Source organism: Erithacus rubecula, assembly GCF_903797595.1.
Source record: "Erithacus rubecula genome assembly, chromosome: 19".
Taxonomy (NCBI): domain Eukaryota; kingdom Metazoa; phylum Chordata; class Aves; order Passeriformes; family Muscicapidae; genus Erithacus; species Erithacus rubecula.
The window spans coordinates 9,768,956-9,792,499 of NC_136671.1; the positions used below are offsets into that span (position 1 = coordinate 9,768,956).

At 53.8% G+C, this 23,544-nt stretch overlaps 1 protein-coding gene across 6 annotated transcripts; it reads right to left on the bottom strand.

Moving 5' to 3' along the window:
* Positions 1-712: 712 nt before the first annotated feature.
* WSCD2 (WSC domain containing 2) lies at positions 713-23,221 on the bottom strand. Of its 6 annotated transcripts, none has more exons than XM_079322540.1 (10): positions 22,989-23,221; positions 22,194-22,530; positions 13,802-14,681; positions 11,037-11,151; positions 9,930-10,114; positions 9,102-9,223; positions 8,000-8,174; positions 7,107-7,271; positions 5,284-5,484; positions 713-2,403 (listed from the first exon to the last, which is right to left on the bottom strand). In XM_079322540.1, the coding sequence occupies exons 3-10, from the start codon at positions 14,175-14,177 to the stop codon at positions 2,051-2,053; spliced, it is 1,692 nt and encodes a 563-aa protein (XP_079178666.1). In that variant the 5' UTR covers positions 14,178-14,681; positions 22,194-22,530; positions 22,989-23,221; the 3' UTR covers positions 713-2,050. The 6 variants fall into 6 exon arrangements, with proteins under 6 accessions (XP_079178666.1, XP_079178667.1, XP_079178664.1 ...); XM_079322541.1 differs by lacking the exon at positions 22,989-23,221 and adding an exon at positions 17,044-17,159 and having other exon boundaries at positions 22,194-22,753; XM_079322538.1 differs by lacking the exon at positions 22,194-22,530.
* Between the last annotated feature and the right edge of the window lie 323 nt (positions 23,222-23,544).

The window sequence follows — 23,544 nt, forward strand, 5'->3', positions numbered from 1 at the left end:
CTATCTTCCAACTGCTCCAATTCAGTGCCAATTAAATTTAAAAAAACCCTAAAATTTAAAAAAAAAGCAGTTGTGGTGAAACAAAGTGGATAGAGGCTGGGGGGATTCCCAGTTTCTTTTTTTGGTTTTTTTTGGAGGGGAAGTGCAGATGTGGGGTCCCCTCCTCCCCCCCAGTGCCTGCCACACGCGATGTCATCCCTTAATTGCTTTATCTTTGATTAATTGGCTTTGGAGGGTTAATTGCTTCCGAGGGGTGGGAGGGAGTTCTGCCCCTTTGGCACCCAAGGCCTGTCAGAACAAATCAAGAGCGATGTGAAGCTTCATCCCTGCTAGAAAAAAAATAAAAATGGGATTTTCACCAACTCCAGATTAGAAATAAGGGATAAATTGCACCCAGCTCTCTCTCTGGTGCTGAGGAAGGTCAGGAATAAATCCTGCAGTGAATCTTCCCCTTCCTGCCACACATCCCATTAAATCTGTCTGTCAGGACACTCTCCAGGTACTAAAGCTCCCAAAAAGGAGCTGCTTTGGTTGCATGGTCAACACAGAAATGACATTATTGGGATTAAATACCCATTAATGGGTTTAAATGCAAAAATGAGTTAATGGGGTCAAAGGGGAGAGCAGCTGTTCCCTCTTCACTCCCATATCCCTGGTCTGGGGTGGGTGGGGGGTGCTCAGGTGGCCCCACAAACACACGGGGAGGCAGAGCAGTGACAAAACCTCTCTTTTAATTGCTGGGCTGCCCTGAGGGTTTGTTCTGACTGGCAGACAACCCCAGGGCTGCCATGAGCAAAGGAGCCTGGGCTCAGCACTGCCACAAATCCCAAAAAACCTCCAGCTGGTTGTCAAGGGAAGAGTTAAACACAATCCCCCACCTCCTTCTAAAAAACGAGGAGCAGGAGCCCCCCCCCAGTCCAGCTGTGCTCTGCACACACCTTAGAAAAATAGATTTTTATTGAAATTCTCCTTTTTTTCTCCAGGGAGTTTTCTTCTCTCTTGGAATAGAGACCAAGCAGAGTCTCTGGCTTCGACCTGTGCCTGCATTTCTATCAGGATCAAGAGTTAAAAGCCAACTGGTGAATCTCTAACTCTAGAAAAGGCTGCGTACAATATATGGCTTTTGCACCTACATCCAAGGGTTGGGAGCTTTGGGGAGCTCGTTTGGGGCAAAGCCAGGATGGGGAGGGTGGCATGGGATGAGGGGACAGCCAGGGACCACATGCAGCTGTGCACAAAGCCAGCCTGGAAATCGGCACGTTCCCGGTGTGGGGGATCCTTTGGTTTGGCTTTGGGACACCCCAAAGCTCAGCCCCAGGGTTTGCTCCCCATGGGGGGTGGGTGCAGCTGGGTTGTAGTGTGGACCCTGCTCCTGGCCCCCCCAAAAATGCTCCTGAGGGGCTGTTCTGGCTCTGAAATGAGGCCTGGATGAGCTTGTGGGTTCTACCAGCTCCTGTGTCCAGGGAAAATGTCCCCTTCTGGAGCAGCATCCACAAGGAAGGGGAGCTTCCACTGCTGGTGGGGGTTGTGGGCACCCCTAAAGGCTGGAGCAGCAACTTTGCCTGGTGCTGTGGCTGGGGAATTCCAGGGAATTCTCTGGGAGCCATGGGATGGCTCAAGTGGCCACAGCCACCACGTTTGGGGACATTGCACCTCAGGCAGGATCCACAGTGCCACGCCCTTGGTCCATCCTCCCTTGGGAAGGCTGAAGATTCCATCCAAGGACAAGTGGAATCCTTCCAGGGCTGGGATTTTGGGGACACCCACCCTGGGGGGCTCTGGGTGCATCAGGCACGGCCTGAGGGGACACAAACATCCCATTGCACTTCCCAGGAGAGCTGGGGCAGCCAGAACAGCAGCAGGGAAGGCACCCGTGTCCCCAGGTTGGCCAAAAAATAAAAGCTGAGCGGTAGCTGGGGACCTGTGGCAGCTCATGCAGGGAGTGACCAACAGCTACAGCAGCGCACGGAGGGTTAAAAGAGGAGCCACCCACTGGGTGGAATCAGCCAGAAGCCGCCAGGAGGACACCCCTGGGCACGCAGGGTCACCATCATCTGGGGTAATAATCCTCAGGAACCCCCGAGAGGTTGCGCAGCTTCAGCGCCGCGTCCACGGTTCGGATGTAGGCGCCGATCGTCTTCCTCATCTCGGGCGTGTAGGGGTCATACTCCAATTTCCTCAGGCCAGAGCGCTTGAAGTTGCCATCCTTCTGTCCCTCCACGCACAGCAGCCTGTCCTCGCAGGCTGTGACGCCCAGCAGTGCCACCATCCTCTGCAGCTGCACGAACAGGTCGCGTTTGAGGTCCTCGAAATGCACCACCAGCACCTTCTTCCCGAAGCGCAGCCAGTCCAGCGTGTGGGTCGCCCACCACGGCGCGTAGTTGGCCACAAATTCTGGCCACTCTGGGGAAAAAAAAAACCAAATAGAGGATGTGAGTGGGTGTTCACTGTCCTCTCCCATCGCTGCTGGAACCTCACCTTCTGGTTAATCGATTCTGCTGTTCAAATCAGTGGTGATGGAACACCATGGCTGCGTCTCTTCTGGGGGAAAATTGGTGCTTTAAGCTTTTCTCTTCTGCTTGGGTGTGTAGCTTTTGGTTTTATATTAAGGGTTACTAAGATCTTTTCACAGGGTGGTGAAGACAAAACAGTCCTATTGCAGCTGGGGAGTCAAGGACAATCTCTTCAAACTTCAGGCCCTGAGTATAAACAATGTGAAAAGAGGAGGATGGGCAAGCAAGCAATGAGGATGCAACTTCATTATTTGAGGTAACTAATTGAACAATTGACTCCTGTGTGCAAATGGACTAAAACCTATAAAAATGTGAGATCTCAGGCCCAAGCCCTCTTTTGTTTCCATCTTGTTGCCATCCTGGCAGGGCCATGACTGTGGCACTGGTACTGCCAGAGTGTGGCCTTTGAAGGCCTCTCTTTATAATATCTCCTATTTTAAATATCCACTTTATTCCTCCTTACTCTGTTTAGCCTCTGTTCCAGCTCCTCTAGGCACCAGCACCACATTAAAGCTCCAGGCATCTTCCTCGTGTCCTCCCCACAAAACCAAGGCCTGATTAACAGCTGGACTGGGTTTAATTCCCTGAGGAATCGTTAACCACAGGATGTGTTCCATTAAACAGATCCAGGACAATTCACCTTGTGTAATCACAGCACATAAAACTTTGCTTTGGAGCTGCTCCAGGGATGTTGTAAAATTAATGCCATGGAACCAAACAGGGTTTTGGCTTCTGCAGGGCTGGGAATGGGCTGGGGAAAATGGGAAAACACCCCCTCAGCACTGGGGGTGAGGCTGGAGAGAGGGCCTGGGGATTTTTTTATCAAATTTTGCCTAAAATTAGTTACTGGAAGAAGAAAATTATTTTGAGAGCTGGGCTGGAATGGGACTCTCATACTCTGTGTTCAGGGGCCTCTCCAGCTGGGAATGGGGTCAGCAACCATGAAATGGAAAATCTCCATCCTCCCCAGCAATGGTTAATTAACCTGACAATTAACCCATTGGCTAATTACTCCACACATCCTCTGGAAAAAATTTTTGAAGTGCATCCAAACAAGACTGTGCTGGCATGGAGGGAATTGTCCCCTGTGGATCTCCCTCTCCTCAGAGACATGAGACTGAGGAGGGGGCTGGGATTGGGATTGGGAAAGCTCAGCCTTGTAGTGCTGGGATACCAATCCTGGCTCTACCCACAGATGGATGGGGAAAAAAACCAACCAAGAGGTTCCTATGCCACTGTAATGGTGACACAAGGCTGAGGAAGTAGGGGACACCACACCCTGCTGGTTTTATGGGATGGGGAGAGCAGGGCTGGGCTGTCCCCAGCACTGTGAGCACATGGAGATAACGAAATCCAGGCACATCCCAGCCACTGCAGCCTAAGCTCCCCTTAAATAAACTCAGAATTAAGGGTAGCAGATGTTCAATCAAGCTAAACATTTTAACTCTTTCCAATGAAGTCAATCCCAAAACAGCAATTTGGAAATTGCTGTAATTAAGCAGCTCCAGCACACGCCTGTGCCTGGGAAAGGTGGTGGCTGGACACATGGAAATAACTCCTGGATACCACAGGGATGGGCTGGGGGCCGCCACACTCCCTGTGTCACCCTGGGGACAGGAGATGCCCATCCTTGCCCGGGCCAGCCAGGGTGGGGTGGTTCTGCTGTGCTGTTCCATTCCATCCCACCCAACACAGGATCATCCATGCCACAGATGACCCCAAAATGGTGGCACAGCCCAAGATTCCTCCATGGAGTCTTGGGTTGCAGCACAGGATTGACCAGAAATGTGTATTCTATGAGATGGTGACTGGGTGGGGCAGTGATTCTTATCTCCTGGCACATATTATCTGCGAATGGGCCATCTTCAAACCAGCTGGGGCAATCATCTTCATCTTTCAACAGCCCATTCTCCCTTCAGGAGATATCTCCTGTTAATGGGTCAGGTGTTAAAAACCAGCTGGAGCAATCATCTTTACCTTTCCCATGACCCACCCTTTGCCCAAAAGGTATCACCTGCTAATGGGCCATTGTCTAAAACTGGGTGTGGCAGCGATTCTTATCTCTGTGGGAGATACCTCCTGTTAATGGGCCATTGTTAAAAACTGGGTGTGTCAGTGAATCTCTATCTTCCCACAGCCCATCCTCCCTTCAGGAGATATCTCCTGTTAATGGGCCATTGAGTCCCAGTGCATGACTGATAAAATTACTTCATCCCACTGGGAAATGCTTCACCTAGGGGGAGGAACCAAGCCTTTCCTACCCAGATAAAAACTGAGATTTTGGACACCAAGATACCTTGTTTCTACTGGATTCCAGAGGAAAGTTGGACCTTTCCACATCATCCCTGGACCTTCAGAGGAAAACTGCACCTTCTTCAGGAGCACTGCTCTAGCTGAACCACATCTGCCACTGCAGGAGAATGCAGCCACCATTGAATGGGACTGCTGCCACCACCCTGACTGACTGATGGGTGTCAGCTTGGATTCTGACTCTCAGAGTTGGGATTGTTCTTTGTAATACTGCATTTCTATTTTAATTTTCCTAGCAAAGAACTGTTAATTCCTAATTCCCATATCTTTGTCTGAGAGCCCCTTAATTTCAAAATCATAACAATTTGGAGGGAGGGCGTTTACATTCTCCATTTCAAATCAAAGCTCCTGCATTTATTGGCAGACCTGTCCTTCAAACCAGCACACGTGGACACCCAAATGTGGCTCTGCTGGGCTTTCCCAGCCAATTCCCAGCTCTCCCAGCAGGTTCCCTCCCTACCTTTGCCCTTCCAGTGGGCGTGGGCAGCAAAGCCGATGTGTCCCCCGTACTTGCGGTTGAACTCGGCCATCAGGGCCTTGTAGGGGTTGCGGATCAGCAGGATGGCAGAGTCGAAGGACTCGATCTCCTTCTGCCCACTCTCGTGGGTCTTGATGCAAATGGTCCTGCCACTCCTCCAGTGATCCCGCTCGCCCTTGAATCCTGCCCGGACAGAGCTGGGATTAATAGCAGGGAGGTGGAAAAGGGGCTCAGCCTGGAGAAAAGGAGGCTCAGGGGGGATTTTCTGGCTCTGCACAACTCCCTGACAAGAGGGGATAGCCCAAGGGAGTCAGGTTCTGTTCCCAAAGAAAACCAGACAGGATTAAAGGAAATGACCTCAAGTTGTGCCAGGAAGGTTTAGATGGGATATAAGGGAAAATAAAATATCTCCACCCAAAAGGTGATCAGTCCCTGGCACAGCTGTCCCCCATCCCTGGAGGGATTTAAAAGCCTTGTGGATGTGGCACTTGGGGACATGGTGGCTTTGGTTTATGGATTCAGTCTCAGAGGGCTTCTCCAACCCAAACCATCCTATGGTTCTATGAAAGGGAACATCACATGGATATCAGGTTGCAAAATCCAGTTGGATGATGAAAGCAGCTGGGCTGTGAAGGAGGATTTGCATCCCTCTCCCAGATGGAAGTAATTTATTTTCCCATGTTATGAGTCTCATAAAATTCATGAGTGGGTGGCTCACAGGCACAGGGGCCCCTCAGGGTGACACCTCCCTGGCCATTCTCAGTTCTTGTGTCTGTTTGGAGGGGTCAAGGGCAGATTTTATGGCTTTAACCTCCTGAGCACAAAAATAAACAAAGGAAGGGAAATCTTTGTGTGGGGCAGCAGATCAGCCCAAGGAGGGGTGATGCCATGGGGCATCCAGAGAGGGGACCCTGCACTGAGCATGGGGCTGAGCCATCATCAATCCCATCCCCTGGGATGCACCTGGGGTGGGGGATGAGCTGGAAGGAGCTGTGTTCCATCAATTAGAGAGGTGTAATTGGCTCTCAGCAGTGCTGGTTGCCTGGATACCTCCCAGCCCCTCTGACAGGGAATGAACACGGAGCCCACGCTCGGGTGGCTCAGCAAAACCCAGCCAAGGCTTTTCCCACTGCTGCTCCCTTCCCTGGGCTGCTGCTGCACCCTGGGGGCTGGGACTGTGCTCCCTCACTGAGCATCTGCCTCTATTCAAGGCTGGATTTGGCAGGAATTTGGGAGGAATGTGCTGCCCGTGGTGTCAGGAAAATGGGGATTTAGGGAATGCCCTGGGTACAGACCCCACCAAACCATGGCACAGATACAGATCCCAACTCCACCACAGCTGAGGAGGAAGGGAGAATTTTCTCTCAAGGCCACAAAAATTGAAGGAATAACAGGAGAAACATTCAAGGTCTCCAGATAAAACTGAGTGATTCTGAGCTGGGGGAACTGGGTTATTAGAACCAGAATCCCAAAATGTTTTGGGTTGGAGGGGATCTTAAAGCTCATCTCATTCTATCCCTCTTGGAAAGGGACACCTTCCACTATCCCAGGTTGCTCTAAGCTCTGTCCAACCTGGCATTGGACATTCCCAGGGTGGGGAACAACCACAGCTTCTCTGAGAAACCTCTGCCAGGACCTCCCCACCCTTCCAGAAAGGAATTCCCTCACCAGAACCCTCCAGCCCAAACCACCCCCTGGAGCAGCTGCAGTCACACCCAGCCCTACTCCACCCTTCCTGCAGCCCCTGGGATGTCACCAGCCCTGTCCCCAGCTGGGGTGGCACCCCAGGAGTGCCCTTCCCTCACCTTTGTTGTACAGGGAGCCATCAAAGTAGTAGCTGCCAGTGTAGAAGCCAGTGGCTAACTCGATCAGGTGCCGGGCCCAGGTGTTGCCAGCTCCAGGAAAACTGGCCAGGGCCACCAGCTGCTTGGCACGGCTGGGCAGGAACCTCCTGTCCATGCAGCGATTGTCTGCAGGGAGAGACAGCAGGAGTGTGCCATGGAAACCTGCTTTAACCACAGGGATATCTTGGGAAATGTTGCAGCTCCCAGGAAAATGCTGGGGAAGGGGTGAGGAGGTGGCTGGGCAGGGAAAGGTGCCCTGCATAAGGTTTAGAGGGACATCCCAAAGAATCCTGAACACCTCAGAGAGTCCTAAACACCCAAAAAGAGGATTTTCCCAAGGAGTTCTGTCATTCCCAACTGTGTGCTCAGGGAGGAGTGACTAACAGGGATTCCTGTGCCAAGCAACGCTCCTGCTCTTGTTATGGATCAATGAACAACATTTCCAGCACAGCCCCAAACACCAAAGGATCGTGACAAGATTGACCCAAATTTGGGTCCTTCCTTGCTCCCTTCAGCCTTTTCCTCTCTCAGGAACAGTTTTCCTTTCTCCCAGTGCTTCCCTGCTCCCACTGCTGGAGGACAGGAGCCCTCTTGGGAATGTTCTGCTTGGTCACATCCTTTTCCCCCACACATTTTTTTCCCTGGAGCTTGTCCCCTCTGGATAGCCAGGGGATCATGGAGAGGTGAGAAAAGGAATGCTGCCAGATGGAATCCGCTGTGCCCTACAGCTGAGTCAGGCAGCAACCCCAGCTCATCATTGGAGCCCTGATTTCCCAGGAAACAACAACAAACGCTCATTTTTACGGGATGCTCCCTGCAGGGCACTCCTGGGGGAAGGCCTGGGGGAAGCTCACCCTGCACTTGTGTCTGGTAGACCAGCAGGAACTCGGCGGAGCCGCAGCTCTCGAACTCCTCGGCGGCGCATTTGTGCGCGCAGAGCTGCTCGTCCTCGCGCTCGTGCAGCGGGAACAGCGTGCTGGGAAAGCCACAGCGGCACGTGGTGCCCGCCAGCGCTGCCAGGGGGAATTCCTGCAGGGATGGACGGCCACAGGGAATGGCACTGCCACCCCCTCCTCCCCTGGCACAGCCTTTACCACCCCTGTACCTGCCCTCGCTGGGCAGCGTGCGGTGGTTTGGATACTTCCAGCATCATTCCAATTCCAGCATCATTCCAGACCGTTCCAGCATCCTTCCAGACCATCCTTCCAATACCAACATCCTCCCAATCTCAGCATCCTTCCAATTCCAGCATCCTCCCAGATCATTCCAGCATCCTCCCAGACCATCCTTCCAATTCCAGCATCCTCCCAATTCCAGCATCCTCCCAGACCATCCTCCCAATTCCAGCATCCTCCCAGACCATTCCAGCATCCTCCCAATTCCAGCATCTTTCCAGATCATCCTCCCAATTCCAGCATCCTCCCAGACCATTCTAGCCTCATTCCAGATCATTTCCAGCATAATTCCAGACCATTCCAGTATCCTTCCAATTCCAGCATAATTCAAGACCATTCCAGCATCCCTCCAATTCTGGAGTTCACCTTATTTCTAGCATCCTTCCAGCCAATTTCTAGCATTCTTCCAGACCATCGCATCACTCTTCCAATTCCAGCCTCCTTCCAGACAATTCTGGCATTGTTCTAGTCCATTCCATCCCATTCCAGCCTCCACCCTCCATCAGTTCCCACTACCAACCTCTCCCCTTCCTGCTCAGTTGAGACCCCTGGACCAGAGCAGGACCTCACAGTGACTTCTTTAAATGTCCCTTCCAACCTGAACTCTAAATCTTCCCAAACCTTCCCAGGGCTGCTGCTGGCTCTGGTCCCTCCCATGGCAGGGACACAAATCCATTTATCCCTTTGCTGCTTGGATACACAAAAATGGAGTCTCAGATCTCCCAGTGTGACTCTGACGATGATGATGGAAACAAAAAAGAGGTGAAGTTTATCCCAGTACCTTCTCTGTGCAGAAATCCACACATTTATCCACGGACATGTTGAGCATGAGCTGGCTGGCGGGCAGAGCGATGGAAACGTTTTCCGGCCGGCGGAAACACCCCCGGAATATCGCGCTTCCATCTGGGAGAGAGAGAGAGAGAGAGGCCCCAGTGACACCCCAAAAATGACACTAGTGCCACTCAGTGTGACACAGAGTGACATGGCATTCCCACAGCTCCAGCAGTGCAGCCACATTGGATGATTCTCATCCGGCTGCTGATGGAGCAAAATCAGAGCAAAACCCAGGCAGCAAAGTCAGGGATATTTTTTTCCTGGTTGTTTTTGTCAGCTTGGTGATCTCAAGGATGGAGCAGGGAGGAGAGCAGGGAGGGTTTGATCAGATGTTTGGACCCATCCCAGGTTCTTGGCACCTCAGCCCCTGTGCATTCCTGGTTGTTCCCATTCCTTGGATGTGAGGAAAGGTGAGCAGGGAATGTGGGTAATTATAGAGCTGCCAAATTGGGAGCCAAACGAGGGAGCACCCTCAGCTCTGCCTGGAATTCCCATACATCCTTCATCCTGCAGCACACACAGGAAACACTGTAGGTCCTGTTCGGCCATCAGGAAATAAAGTCCACCCAAAAATCTCCCCAAATCCCCTGAATTCCAACAGGACTCCTTGGATCTCCTCATCCCGCCCAACCAACAGCACTCCCCACAAGGAGATTCCTGATGTATCCCAGACTCTCTGGAGTAGTTAACCTGGCTCAAGAGCTCCAAGATGATCACCAAGAGCCATCCCCCCATTCCAGGGCTGAGCTGGGATCCACACGGATCCCCCACTTACACCTGCGTGCGGATTCCTGGGCCAGCTCCAGGCGGTAGACGGAGAGCCGGTTGACGCCGCCGCAGGTGTTGCTCCTCTCCCCCTTGCATTCCATGTTGCACTCGGACTCGCTGGCATTGGGAGCCTGGATCTTGTGCCCACAGTAGCATTCAGCCCCGAATTCCAGCCCCGCGTACAGGTAACCCCTGCCCAGAGGGAAATGGGAGCTCAGCACGTCCCCGGGATCCCCCCGGGTCCAGCGGGTTTGGAAGGAGCATTCCTGCTTATGGCCAGTGGTGGGACCAGCAGGGCATGCCAGGGATTCATTTTTGGGCTAATGATCCTTGTAGGGCACTTCCAACTGAAAATATCCTATCCTATCTCCTATCCTTTCCATTATTCCATCCCATTCTGCAATTCTTTCCTGTCTTATCCATATTATTTTCTAGTCTAATCTATCCTATTACTCTATTTCATCCTATGCCATCCTACCTCCTATCCTACCCTATTTTCCTATCATATCCTAATCCATATCATATACACTAATCCATATAGTATCATATCAGTCATATAGTATAATTTAATTCCATTTCATTCCATCCTATCCTATCCTTTCTATTATTCCATCCCATTCTGCAATTCTTTCCTCTCCTATCCATACTCTTATCTATTCTATCCTATTACTCCACTCCATTCCATACCACCTATTCTACCCTATTTTCCTTTTGTATCCTAATCCATATCATATAATACCATATCAATAATTTCATTCAATTTCATCCTATCTCCTATATCCTATATCTTTATCCTATTCTATATCCTACTCTATATCCTATCCTATCCCCTATCCCATCTCCTATCTCCTATCCTATCCTATTCTATATCCTATCCTATCTCCTATCCTATCCCATTTCCTATCCCATCTCCTATCCTGTGGGAAAAGATTGATGGAGTCAGATGCTCAGAGATTCCTGGAGACGCTGGGAAAGGATTGATGGAGCCGGTGTGCAGGAATCAACAGGGACAGTGCACAGGGATTCCTGGGGATGGTGGGAAAGGATTGATGGAGCTGGTGTGCAGGGATTGATGGAGTGCTAGGATTCATGGAGCCCCTGTCACCATCCCTACCGCTCGGCACAGTTGTCCTGGCAACGGAACACCGTCATCTTCTTGTAGTCGAAGAAGGACATCCCGCGCAGGGTCCTCTGCCGGGTGTTGTCCTCGTAGCAGCCGATGTACCGGGCTGGGGATGGAGAGGACAGGGGGTCACAGCCTGCTGGTCCCACCCCTGGTGATTTTTCCCAAAATGGGGATGTGCAGCAGCATTCCCTGTTTGTTAGCTTTGGATCTAAACAAGGCAGGGACAACGTCCACTCTCCCAGGTTGATCCAAGTCTTGTCCAAGCTGGCCTTGGACACTTTCAGGGATGCAGGGGCTTCTCCACCCTCACAGGAAGGAATTCCTTTCTCTGTGCCACCCCAGTTCCAAACCACGCTCTGGGATAACACTTCTCACCTCCTCCCTGCTTTCCACACCTCCTTGGGATCCCTGAGCCAGCTCACCTCATCTGTGTGTCCCATGCACAGACCCCCCCCATTCCCAATTATCCCAGCACAGCACAGACCCCACCACTGCTGGAGCCTCCTTCCCAAGCCAGCCTGGAGCCAGCAGAGGAGCCAGACGGAGAGAAATGTGCTGGATAACTTCAACTACCAGAGCCAGAACTCCCAGTTTTTCATTGCCACAGGGCTGAGCAGGTCCTGGCAGGTCAGTGGATTCCAGCTGTGCTGGATCCAGCAGGTGTGGGATGGCTGCAGACACTTGCATGGAGCCAGTGGCTGATGTGCATTACCTTCAATCCAATGCTCCTGACATATGAGTGCTGCCACTTATTGGGAAGCCAGCTGGAATAATTAGGGAGAGACGAGGACACAAGAGAAGAGGGAGATACTAATGGCGGAAGGGTGGGCTGGCAGTTTGTAGGGAGAAGTGAACCTCTCCAGGAGGAATTTTGGAGCCAGTTGGAAACACAGCTGTGAGCAGACACACATATCCACACAGTACTTGTCATTAAATTCCCCAAGCATCCCATTTTTCCCAGAGCTAGGGATACAGGGATGGCTCCATCTGGCTGCCTGAGGTGGCTGGTCCCTCCATCCTCATGGAATTGCTTGGTTGTGAATCACAGGTGGAAATAGCTGGACTTGCCCAGGAAGGTACCAGAGATGGATGTGGCTGAGGGTTGGGATCTGCTCCTGCTTCCCTTGGCTTCACTGCCTAAAATCCTCCCTGGCTGGAGGCAGGAGATGCCCCTTCCTACTGGGATTTGCATTCCCATGGGGATGAGACCATTCCCTGGCAGACAGGGCTGCTCTCCACCCACACCTTTGCCTGTCACTGCCAAGAGAGGGAGGAGGAGGAAGAGGGAGCTGCACATCACGCTGATTTTCGGAGCAGTATTCCCTCTGGAATGATTTCACGTGGCAGAGCCTCCGCAGCCACCTCGTTAAGCTGTCCCCACTTAATTACCAGCACCATTAAATCCGCCTGCTCCTGCCAGATATCCCGGTGCTCCAGGGGAGCAGGGAAGTGAGGGGGAGCTCCGGAGCCACACCAGGCACACCGGGCACGTGGGATTTCTCAAGCTGCTGGATTTCTCCACTCTCAGGAGCTGCCAAGATGCTCCAAGGGGAAAACGATGTTCCCAGGCCACCTGGGAGCAGATAAACCTTGGAATCCCCAGCCCAGCACCCCGTCCCTGCTGGCAGTGCTGGATGAGGTTAATCTTGGAGCACAGGGACATATGGCCTGGGACACAGGCACTGCTTGGGGTCTTTATGGGGACAGACAGCCTGGGCTCAGGGACCATCTGCTGAGGCTGCACTCGAGTCAATTTGCATTAACACAGAGACGTGGCCACCAAAACACCCCAGAGGCTCCACGGAGCAGGGTCACAATGGGGGAACCCCTTCAGCTCCTTTTAGCAGGACAAAATCCCATAAGCACCACTTTTCCTTTGGCTTCCATACCTGGACCGTGCATCTTTCCTGGAATAAACACAATCACATCCTCCTGAAGGAAGAGGAGCCCTCCATGCCCTGGGAGCAGCTCAGGTTGGGGGGATCAAGCCTGGACCCCTGAAAGCCCCAATTTGCCATGGGGTTGGGGGTTCCTGCTGGAGTCCAGCCACTCAAATCCCACAGAATGTGCAGCTCCAGCTGCCTCAGGATAAATAAATAGCATTTTAAAAATCAACGGGAAATACTCTTATTTTTTCCCCCCTTAATCATTAATAATAGACCCACTTGATAAGACCCCAGCCAGGCAGGGATCTCCTGGCTCCAGAGGCCACAGCTCAGCCCTGTCTGCACTTCCATGGGAATCACAGCCAGCCCTTGCCTCCACACAACACCCACACAAACCTGGACTTGGTGTTGATTCTGGCCAACAGAATGAAACCGAATTTAGCCCCTGACAGAGCCAAAGGGTGGGAGGAAGATGGGGCACAGCATCCCCCCAGCTGCCACCCCCAAAATCACCTGTAACAGCAAGGGGGGCCCAGAGCTTGGTGATGCACCAGGGGGAAAGAGTGAAGATAGGAAAATAAAAGCAGATTATTGGCAACTGGAGAGAGAGGAGAGGAAGGAGGGAAGAAGGAGGAGAAGATCCTTCTGGAATTACCCTCTACTGGGATGCTGCTCCCCAGGGCATTCCCGTGGGATGTGGTAAGAAAACCTCCAGCAGCGTGTGCATGGGTTTGATAAATAAATGAATAAATGCACATTTCCCGGGGGTGTGTGGCCCTGGCACGGATGCACAACCCAAAACTAGCTCAGACACCACTGCCCCAACTGGGAGAGACAAAAAAGAGGGTGATTGTCCCCATCCCTCACCTCTGTCCTCCTCCTTCTCTCGGCCGCTCCTGCCTCTGAGCGCCCGGCTGCGGGGGCCGCTGTTATCCCGGGGTTTTCCCCTGTCCGACGGCTCCCTGGAGGTGTTTCTGAACCAGGGCCCGTGTCGTCGGCCCCCCGCCGGTATGGTGGCTGCCGCCTTGAAGCCGCGGCTGAGCTGCATCACCCCCAGGTACTGCAGCCCCGGCCCCTCTGCGGCCGCGGGGCTGCGGGGGCTCCCCGCCACCCTGGGCTCCCCCGAAAAGCCGGAATGCAGGAAAACCAAGCTGCCGGCCGCCAGGTAGAGAGCCAGCAGCGTGAAGAAACGCACGGGTTTGCGCCGAAAATACCGCTGGAGTTTTAGCAAAAGCTTGGCCATAGCGTCTTCATCCCTTCCGCGGCAGCCGGCGCCGCGGGGAAGCTGCGAGGCGGCTCCAGGGATGCTCCAAGGAAGGGATTATCCCGCCTGGATTGGAGGTGAATCGCGGCGAGCAGATGGGGTGAAGTCGTGCAAAGCTGTTGCTCGACCCTAAAAAGTCCTGGAGTGCTGGGGAAGGTGGATTTTGGATCCCCGCGTCGCGGCCGGGGTATTCCGGGTTATTCTCCTGCCGGCAAAGCCCGGCGGCTGCGCCCCGGGGACCGCGCTGATGGAGGGATCATGTTAAGGAAATCGAGGTTTGAAGGTGATTTGAAAGCCGATCAGCTGCTCCTCGCTGCCGGCGGCACCGGCTCCGTCAGGCATCGCTCGGATGGGAACGGCACCGCTGCCCTTTCAGACAAAGAATGAAAAGTCCCTGGACGCGCCTGGAGCCTGGAATGCTGCCTGGGACCCTTTGTTCAAGGGAACCCCTTTCAGCTCACTCCCAGGGCAAGAAATCTCCACCTGCAAGTCAAAGAGAGAGGCGCGCTCAGGAAAGCGTCCCAGCACGGTGAGGGTGGTGGCCCTGTCCCTCCCGGGGGGAGGAAGGATACCCGCGGTCTTCATCACCTCCCAGCCCCGGACAGGGGCAGCTCCACCTCTCCCACGGGGGTAACTGGGTGCAGCGGGAGCGATGCTGGTGGGGCGAGCCCAAATCCCAGAGCCTGCACGTCTCCACCTGGCTGTGCAGGAGAGGTGCTCCAGGATGGATCTGGGATGTGGAAAATCACCAGTTTCACCCGATTTCACCAGCAGGAGGATGAGTTGTCCATACACACACTGCACGAGCACATTTCACCCCCACAGCCAAACATCTCTGCACCAGCAGATCCCAAGGAAAATCCATGCACGGGCAGTAGGGTGGATATTCCAGCATCCCACAGGGTCAGGAGCACGACATCCCTGGGTGTCTCTCCAGTCCCTCACACCCCAGGAACTGGAAATCCTCTATCCTCCAGCCAGGAGCATCCCATTCCCACCCTGCCACCAGGATGGTGCTGTCCCAGGGACACCAGGAGCATCCCTGGTGGCTCTGGGCACAGGAAGGACAGAGAAGGAACAGACCCCTCCATTTCCACCATTTCCCTTATGGGATTCCTCTCCTTCAAACCCCTTCAGCTATGGAAGATTTGCTGCAGCCCTACCTGGGAAAATACCACGTGGGAAATGCCCCTGCTGACACATCCCAGTGCTGGGAATGCTCTCGTGCCCGGGGTGTGCTGCCTGTCACGGTTTCGTCTTATTTTAGGAAAGGAGACGGAAATAAATGGAAAGACAAAGTGCCATTAGTTTAATGGCCTCTATGTTCCTGCCATCTGTCTTCAGTTGATTAAATAAAAAATATTGGTGGAACATATGGCATGAATTATACATCAATATTTTAATTTGGTTTCCCAGAGTGGGTATTCAGATACCTCAGGCTCTGCCGCGGGAATTTTATTTCCACGTGCAGGATATGGCATGGGAGGTGCAGGTGGCACCTCAGCATGGCCAGAGAGGGGGTGCCTGGTGGTCCCGGGGATCTGGGGGTGCTTGACTGCTCTCCCGTGCCCCCTGACCAGGATTTTATGGCTTTCCCTCACCCAGAACAAATCCACCTTCCCGGGGTTTGGATGGGAGTTGGATACGGGGTGGTTTGGGGAGCAAATGCTCGCCAGTGTCCCCCAGTGTCACCCTCCCCCTCCCTGGCTTGGCCTTGCCAGGCTCCAGCACAGCATATAAAGAAGGGGCTTAAATTACTCTCATTAAGCCATCTGGAGCTCATCCTTCTCCATCATGAACTGCGGAGTCACAGGTCAATTACTGCGCATTTGCATATATTCCATTAATGCTTCTGCTAATTGTCTCGAGCAGATAATGGGCTCGGCTCCGGGCTGCCGGGGGATCACAGGGCGGGCAGAGAGAGCTGGCACCAGTGCTCCCAGTACGGACACCAGTGCTCCCAGTACCAGCAAGGGCTGGGGATATCAGGAGCTGATGGATGCAGGACGCATCCTAGAACGCCATTCCCTGCATCCCGTGTGTTGTAAGGATGGATCCACCCCCCGTGCAGCTGCGCTGGGGTGAAGGACCAGCCACCCCCAGTCGCCACTGCCACCGCCACGGTGTCCCCAGGGCTTCCATCCTGTCCCCAACCCCGCTGCCCGGATCGTGGCGCCGGTGCCAGCCCAGCCCGCGGCGTGGCCGGGGGACAGCGGTGACACACTTTGTCATCCGAACTAATGAAGCGAACGGGGACAGTCCCCGGGCAGCGCAATGCAGCGACCTCAGCCTGGCCTGCCTGGGAAACTGCTGGGACAGCAGGGGACAGACGGAATTATCCGCCAGCCCTGGGTTGTGACCCGCTGTGATCCATCCCCTGCCTGCATCCCAGGGGAGGGATCCAGCCCTGGGAGCTGCAGCGAAGGAAAAATCCCCCGGCTGGCAGTGATAGATTGGGGAATCCCTCCCTGCTCCCCCAGACCCTTTGGCACCCAGAGCCAAAGCACAGCAGAGCCCAGTGGGGGAATTTCCCGGGATGTGGGTCCAGCTGGGATTGGGGAGTCGTTTCCAGCCTAAATCCATCACCACACTCCATCCAGGAGCCAAAATCCCCATCCCTAGCATCAGTATACCCAAATCTCCATCACCACACTCCCACCAGGAGCCAAAATACTCATCCCAGCACCGGGATACCCAAATTCCCATCACCACTCCCCACTAGGAGCCAAAATCCCCATCCCAGCACCGGGATACCCAAATTCCCATCACCACTCCCCTCTAGGAGCCAAAATCCCCATTCCAGCACCGGGATACCCAGCTGAGCATCACTCCACACCCAACCCACCTCCCTGAGCGGTGTCAGCTGTCCCCAGGCCAAGGAAATGCTCGATAATTTCCCAGCTTTATCCAGGTTTATCCATCCCTCTGTGCATGGAGAGGCGGGAACAGATCCTGGAGCGGCTTCAGCAGGAGCGGGATGAATGAAGGGCCCATCAATTATGGATTTGGGGCTTGTCTTCAAATTGCTCTGCAATTATTGAGCCCCAAGGTTCCCTTGTCTTCAGGCACCACCTCCCCTCTGAGCAGGGCCAAACACCCTCACGTGGCTCCCCCAGCCCAGGAGAACAATGGGGCCATTAAAACCAGCAAATTAACCACCACCAGAATTCCATCAGGAGGAGAAGGTGATGGGAATATCCAATTTCATCCCCTCATTAACATTTCTTATCACAGGGACGGGGAAAGAATAGGGCTGGAAAGCAGAGGGGTGGTGACATCAGCGGGGTGTGACGCAGGGACCGACCTCGGTCAGGGTGTGGGGACAGCAGGTCCTGCACCCCCCGGGCACCTTGGGAATGCTGCAAGGCTTCTGCCGAGCCTGGAGAGGTGGCAAAGTGAATTCTGTGAAAGTGAAGGACCCAGGGAATGGGGTGGAAGATTCCAATCCATGGGTTGCAGGACAGTGCATGGAGCTTCCCTGGACCTGCTGTCACCAAAACCCACCCAGGTGTGTGCAGGGACCACCTGGAAGCCCCATGTCCCTCCCAGAGCAGTGCCACAAGTGGCTGCTGCCTCTGCAGAGCAGCTCCTGCAGCTCCACTTCCTTCCCAGCACCGACCAGTGACACCAGCACTGCCCCCAGTGACACCAGTACAGCCCCCAGTGACACCAGTACAAACCCCCAGTGACACCAGCACAGCCCCCAGTGACACCAGCACCGCCCCCAGTGACACCAGTACAGGCCCTAGTGACACCAGCACAGCCCCCCAGTGACACTGGGCACCCTCAAACCTTTCAGCCTCCAACTCCTGCAGTGGAACCCTGGAACTGCTGCCCAAGCTCCCACATGGAGTTGTCATCCTCCTTTCCAGCCCTGTGGAAATGGATTTTCACCCTTTCCCACTCCTTAAGGAAGCAGCAAATGGGCTGAATTTAAACACCATTATGGCTGGGAATGGAAGTGAGATAAACCAGGATTATTCCATCCCAGCAGGGCACATCTGGAGCATCCAGCACCTTCCAGTGTCTCTCCTGGCACAGGGAGCTGTCAGCCGCCCTCAAATCACAGCCAGGTTCATTTATTCAGCTTCTCTCTGCCTTCATTTTGCTGAGAAATGGGTTTGTGCCTCCTCTCTGCTGGGGAAGCCTTAAAAGCAGCTGACTCAGCAGCTTCCAGACTCATCCCAGGAAGCTGCACTGGGATGGGATCCTCGTCCTCGAGGGTGAGACATTTCCCAAGCCTGGGCTTCCCTGTGGAGCCACCAAATCCCTTCCACAGGCCAAACCAGTAAGGGATGCAAGAGAAAAACTTCTCATTTGGACTTTATTGGCTCAATTTGAAAATCCAGGGCAGGATTTGCCCATCTGCTGGTGGATTTTGTTTGGGATTTCCAAACGTTCTCTGGGGTTTGCAAATCTTCCTCCTTGCTGGGAGTCCATGGAGTTTGGACTGGAATTAAGGAATTGATTTTTGCTTTTTGGATAAAAGCTGTACTTTAAATATTCTGTGGATTTATTGGTGGCCTCAGCACTTTCTCAGACCATGAGGCACCAAGATCCAGATCCGGGATCCATTCGGGGCAGCCCCAGACTAATTGATTAAAGTCTCTAAAAGGCTCCTCTGAAACGAGGTCGTGCTAATTGCACAAACTCCTCCTGGTGCTCCCTGTGCTCTCCAGAGGACAGAGCCCACAGGGCACCAGCCCCGTTTCTGCCAGGGCTGAGCTATAAATAAACCCAGGAACATTGGGATGGATCCTGCCCTGGCTTATTCCAATAACTGGACAGTGCTACACAACCCTAGGCCCTGCAGAATGGCCCGGGAAGGAAATTTTGTTTAATCAAGCTGCTTTAAGGAAGTTTAACCCCATTTTTAATTTATGGCTTTGAGCTGCTTGGCATTTCAAATTCCCACTGATGTCCCAGACCTCGACCTAAGGGATGCTGATTCCTGCCCCGAGGATGCTGATTCTTGTACAAGGGGTGCCAATTCTTACCCAAGGGATGCTCATCCCCGCCCAAACCCCACAGCCGTGGGCTGGCACAGGGGTGGGATCACCACGATGATGGTGAAAATTTGCTGTGGGACAGGCGAGACATCCCAAAATCAATCCAAACTGGGATGAGCAGGCTGCTCCTACCCCTGGAAGCAAAGAAATGCTGGAGCCTCCAGGCCACCAATTCCTAGGTAATCCCATCTCCATGACTCTGCTCCTTTGCCTGGGTATTCTACTCCACAATGGCCCAAGAGGAGCTGAAAATGGGGAGTTTTTACTTCACGCTCTGTTCCTCCACCCACAATTCCATCAAAGCCCGTTCCAGGTTCTCGGAGGCTGAATTCCCCTCACAAGTGTGAAAAGCAGCTCATAAAGAAAAATGGTTTAAGCCATGAATCATTTAAAAAGCACCCAGGGCTGCCGAAGGCAGGGAAGGAAATAGGGAAGGAAATCGTCGTGTATTGGGGGGATTCGGGCAGGGAGAGGGTCCAGGGAATTGCGGGATGATGGAAAAGAGGTGGCAAAGAGGAGATCCAGCTGCGGGATTTGGTGTACCCCTCCCAGCATCGTTAGCATTTTCATTAATTAATTAATCTGCAGCAACCCCAGGGCTCTGGGTGATGCAGTTCTCTCCAGCAGCGTTACCCCATCTGCCCGGGGCACTCCGGGTGGGGCTGTGGAAGCAGCTGGAAGCTCCTTCTTTTTGGGATCAGGATCATTGAATTCGGGTGCTAGGGAGCAGGATCCCAACATTCCCCCACCACATCCCTGCCGGCTGCCAGCATCCCTCCCTGAGCATTCCTGCTGCCGGCATCAGCCCCATCCCTGCATTCAAGGCTGAGAAATCTCAATTTCCCCGCGAATTCCCCATTTTTGGGTGGCACACAGCGGAATTTGGGAGAGGCCACCCCGGACTGCGAGGTCTCAGGGATGCTCCCAGTCTCCCTCTCCCCTTCCTTCCCACCCTCCCGACACTTAAGCCCTTGGAAAAGGTGATGTAATTCCTTCGGAGGACGCTGTCTGTGACAGGGTTTAACCTAAGGAGTTATCATGTCTCACGTTCGGGGGGTTTCATGCCCAGTCTGCAAAATCCAGTTACGGTTTTCAAGCAGATTTCGGGAGCCGGGATGTGCATCCCAAGGGATGTGCTCACACCCGGAGCAAGGAGGAGGAGGAGGAGGGTGGGAGGAAGGCCGGGGCTGTCCCCCAGGGAAGCACAGCTGGATCCCAGCCAGCTGCTGGCTCAGCAAAACTCCCCCCAGACGGAGCTGAATCCCAGAGAGGAGAAGCAGATTTAAGATACAAGGGATGGATTTTTCCAGAGGTAAAGCTGGGGGATGCACGGCCCTCCCTGCACTGCTCATCCTCCCAAATTCTCTGGACACCCCATCCATGGGCACCTGCATTTCCCTGTCATTCTGGAAAAGCATTCCTGAGCACATCCCGAGCTGACAGCTCCTAATTCCAGGGAAAGCCAGGATGCTGCTGTTTTTCTCCTTGTGCTTAACGACGAGGAACAAACCGCACAGCAGCCAAAGGGCTTTTTCCCGAGGTTTTGAGAACCAGAACCCAGTCCTAGCTCCAGGATTCACAGAGGGTGGGGAAAACACCAAAGGGAGATTGTCCCAAGGGAAATCCAGGTACACCCCAGAGCAGCCTAAACCCCACGGAGGCCACAATGGGATCCATGGGGACCATCAGGGGGGATTTGGGAAGTGTGACCCCTCAGCCCCACAGAAACCTCTTCCCACACGAGCACCCAGCACATGAAGCCCCCACAAACTCCCCAGGTAGGGAAGAGCTGAATCCAATCTCCCACAAATCCCACTCTCAGGTCTGCTCCACGGAGATTTGCCTCAGCGCTCGTTAATCTGGGATTACAGCAGCACTGGGGCAATTAACTAACGAGCTTTTCCAGCAGCAGACAATGCCTTGCACAGCCCACGGACATTAATGGAGTGAGAAGGAGGATTTCGTGCAACACTTCCTTCCAAACCTCCTTTCCCAGGAGAGCTGATTCCTTTCTTCCCCTGCATCCTGCTGCACTAGGGAAGGGAGGCCTGGCTTGGGAAGGGATCTGAAATTCCCATGGATGCTGCAGGCTCATCCCTCAGCACAGATCCTCCTGTCCCACGCTCCTTTCCCAGTCCCAGGAGGAGCTCCTGGATCCAGACTCAGCCAGCACATTGGGAAGAACAAATTCCCATCCCAGAGCTCCCTGCACTGCTAGAGTGAGAGTCCCTGCTAGTCCAAGGGGGGTGGGAGAAGCAGAGATTTCCCCAGGATCTGAGCTGGGAATGATGCTGAACACTCATGGAGGCTGCATCTCACACAGGGGGCATGGATCCTGCTCCAGCCATGGGAATTGGGACTCTGGATGGGACTCTGGAGCTGCTGAGGGTTGGCCCAGATTTCCATGGGGAAAAGATCCCCCAGAAAGAACAGAGCTTCTTTCCCAGAAAGGCGATTTTGGGAACCAGGGCTCCATGGGAGAGTCCCATCTGCCAGTATCCCAAACATCAAGGACCCTAAAATCAGGGACATTCACATGGGTGAGCCCCACTGGAGCCAGGCACCTGTGGGAAAGGCACCCCAAAAACCAGAGCGAAACCCCCAGGGGAATTCTCCTTTGGGATAATAACTGCTAATAATATGTGGAATATTATAATATAATGTATATAAAAAGCATGGTGGGGCCTAATAATACAGACAATAGAATTATAAATTTAAAAAAATAATATATAGAATAGATGTAATATAATTGACATAAAACCACAATATTTGCTAATATTTCTAATGTAATAATATACATTAAAAACCCTAACAACTACTAACAAATCCTGTCTTGGAGGCTCCCCTGGAGCTCGACAGCATTTGATATTCCAAGGGATTGGATTTTCCAAGGGAGAGCTCTTTCCCAAGCCCAGGGAAGGGACAGCCCCTTACAAAGGATAACTCCGGGATAAATTCCCAGAGGATGGAAGGATACAGCACTCACCGGAGGAGAAGGTGCCGTGGGGCAGGGCCAGGCTGGGTGGGGGCAGCCCGGGACTGTGATTCCCAGCGCCAGGCTGAGATTCCCAGCTCTGGATTGCCAGGAAAGTTTCTTTAATCCTGCCTTGACGGAGGCCGGGGTTTATAGGGCTCAGCTCAAGGTTACCTTCACGCCGTTCTGCAACTGCCTCTGCTCTCCCTGCTCGCCTTTATATGAAATTATTCCCCGAAGTTGCCAGCATGGATGTGGGAAGAGGAAAATAAACAGGGGAGAGGCTTCTGGCAGGATGACATGCCCTTATATTCCTTATTTCCCCGGCGGAGATGTTCCTGCACAAAGTCTGGGGAGGAGGGTGAGGATGAGCAGAGCTCCCTCCTGCCTGGCTCCCTGTGCGAAGCAAAACCCTTCCCAAACCAGCAGAAACCAGCGAAAAATCCCCGCCGGGATGAGGTGGGAACCATCAACTCCCGCAAAGCCGCGGGGGGGGCGCGGTGCCCCCCCCAAATCCCGCACACGCAGCGCCGCTTCCCAGGCGCAATTCCCGGCGGGCCGGCTCCTGCCGACCCCCCGAGCTCCGTGGGCTTTTTAATCCTATTTTTAAAAATTTTATTTTGCGCAGAGAGGGGTCTGACGGCAGTGCTGGGTTTTTTTCTCTTATATTTTTTGCGCGTTGATTTGGGCGCTTTTTAATATTTTTTTCGCTAGCCCCGGTTTTAATGCGCTCCCCCCTCCCGCAGCGCTGCCTCCCCCTCCCCCTCGCCTTCCTCCCCCCTCCGAGCCCTTCCTCCTCCTCCTCACCGTCCCCGGGCCCTGCTCCCGGCCGCTCCAGCCGCTCCATCCATGGCTGCATCCATCCCAAAGCGCCTCCATCCGCAGGGATGCCGGGGCCGGGGGAGCTCCGTGCGCTGCCCGCGGCCCGGCCCCGCTGCCGGGGGGGTTCTGCCGGTGCCGGTTCCGCTCGGAAGGGGCTCCGCTGATCCCGGTACCGGCCAAGGAGAGCCCGGCCCGGCTGCTGCCGCTCGGTTCTGCCCGCAGCCGCTGCCGGGCGCCGCTTCTTAATGTCTCCATGCAGCGGCTCCGCTCCCTCCGCCGGCTGCCGGGCTTAACCCCTTCCCTCCCGCCGACCCGCAGCCCCCCCGGGGATATTTTTTTTTTTATTTTTTTTTATTGATTTCTCTGATTTTCAGGGATGCGGCAGTGCCGGGAAGCAGATCTCAGGTGGTCTCGGCCCCGCAAAGCGAGGGATGCTGAGGATGGGGATCACCCCTGGGAATCCGGTTCCATCCTCTCGGCACTGGGGAGAATTACTGAACGGAGCCAGCAGGGATTAAACCTACATTTAAAAAATAAATTA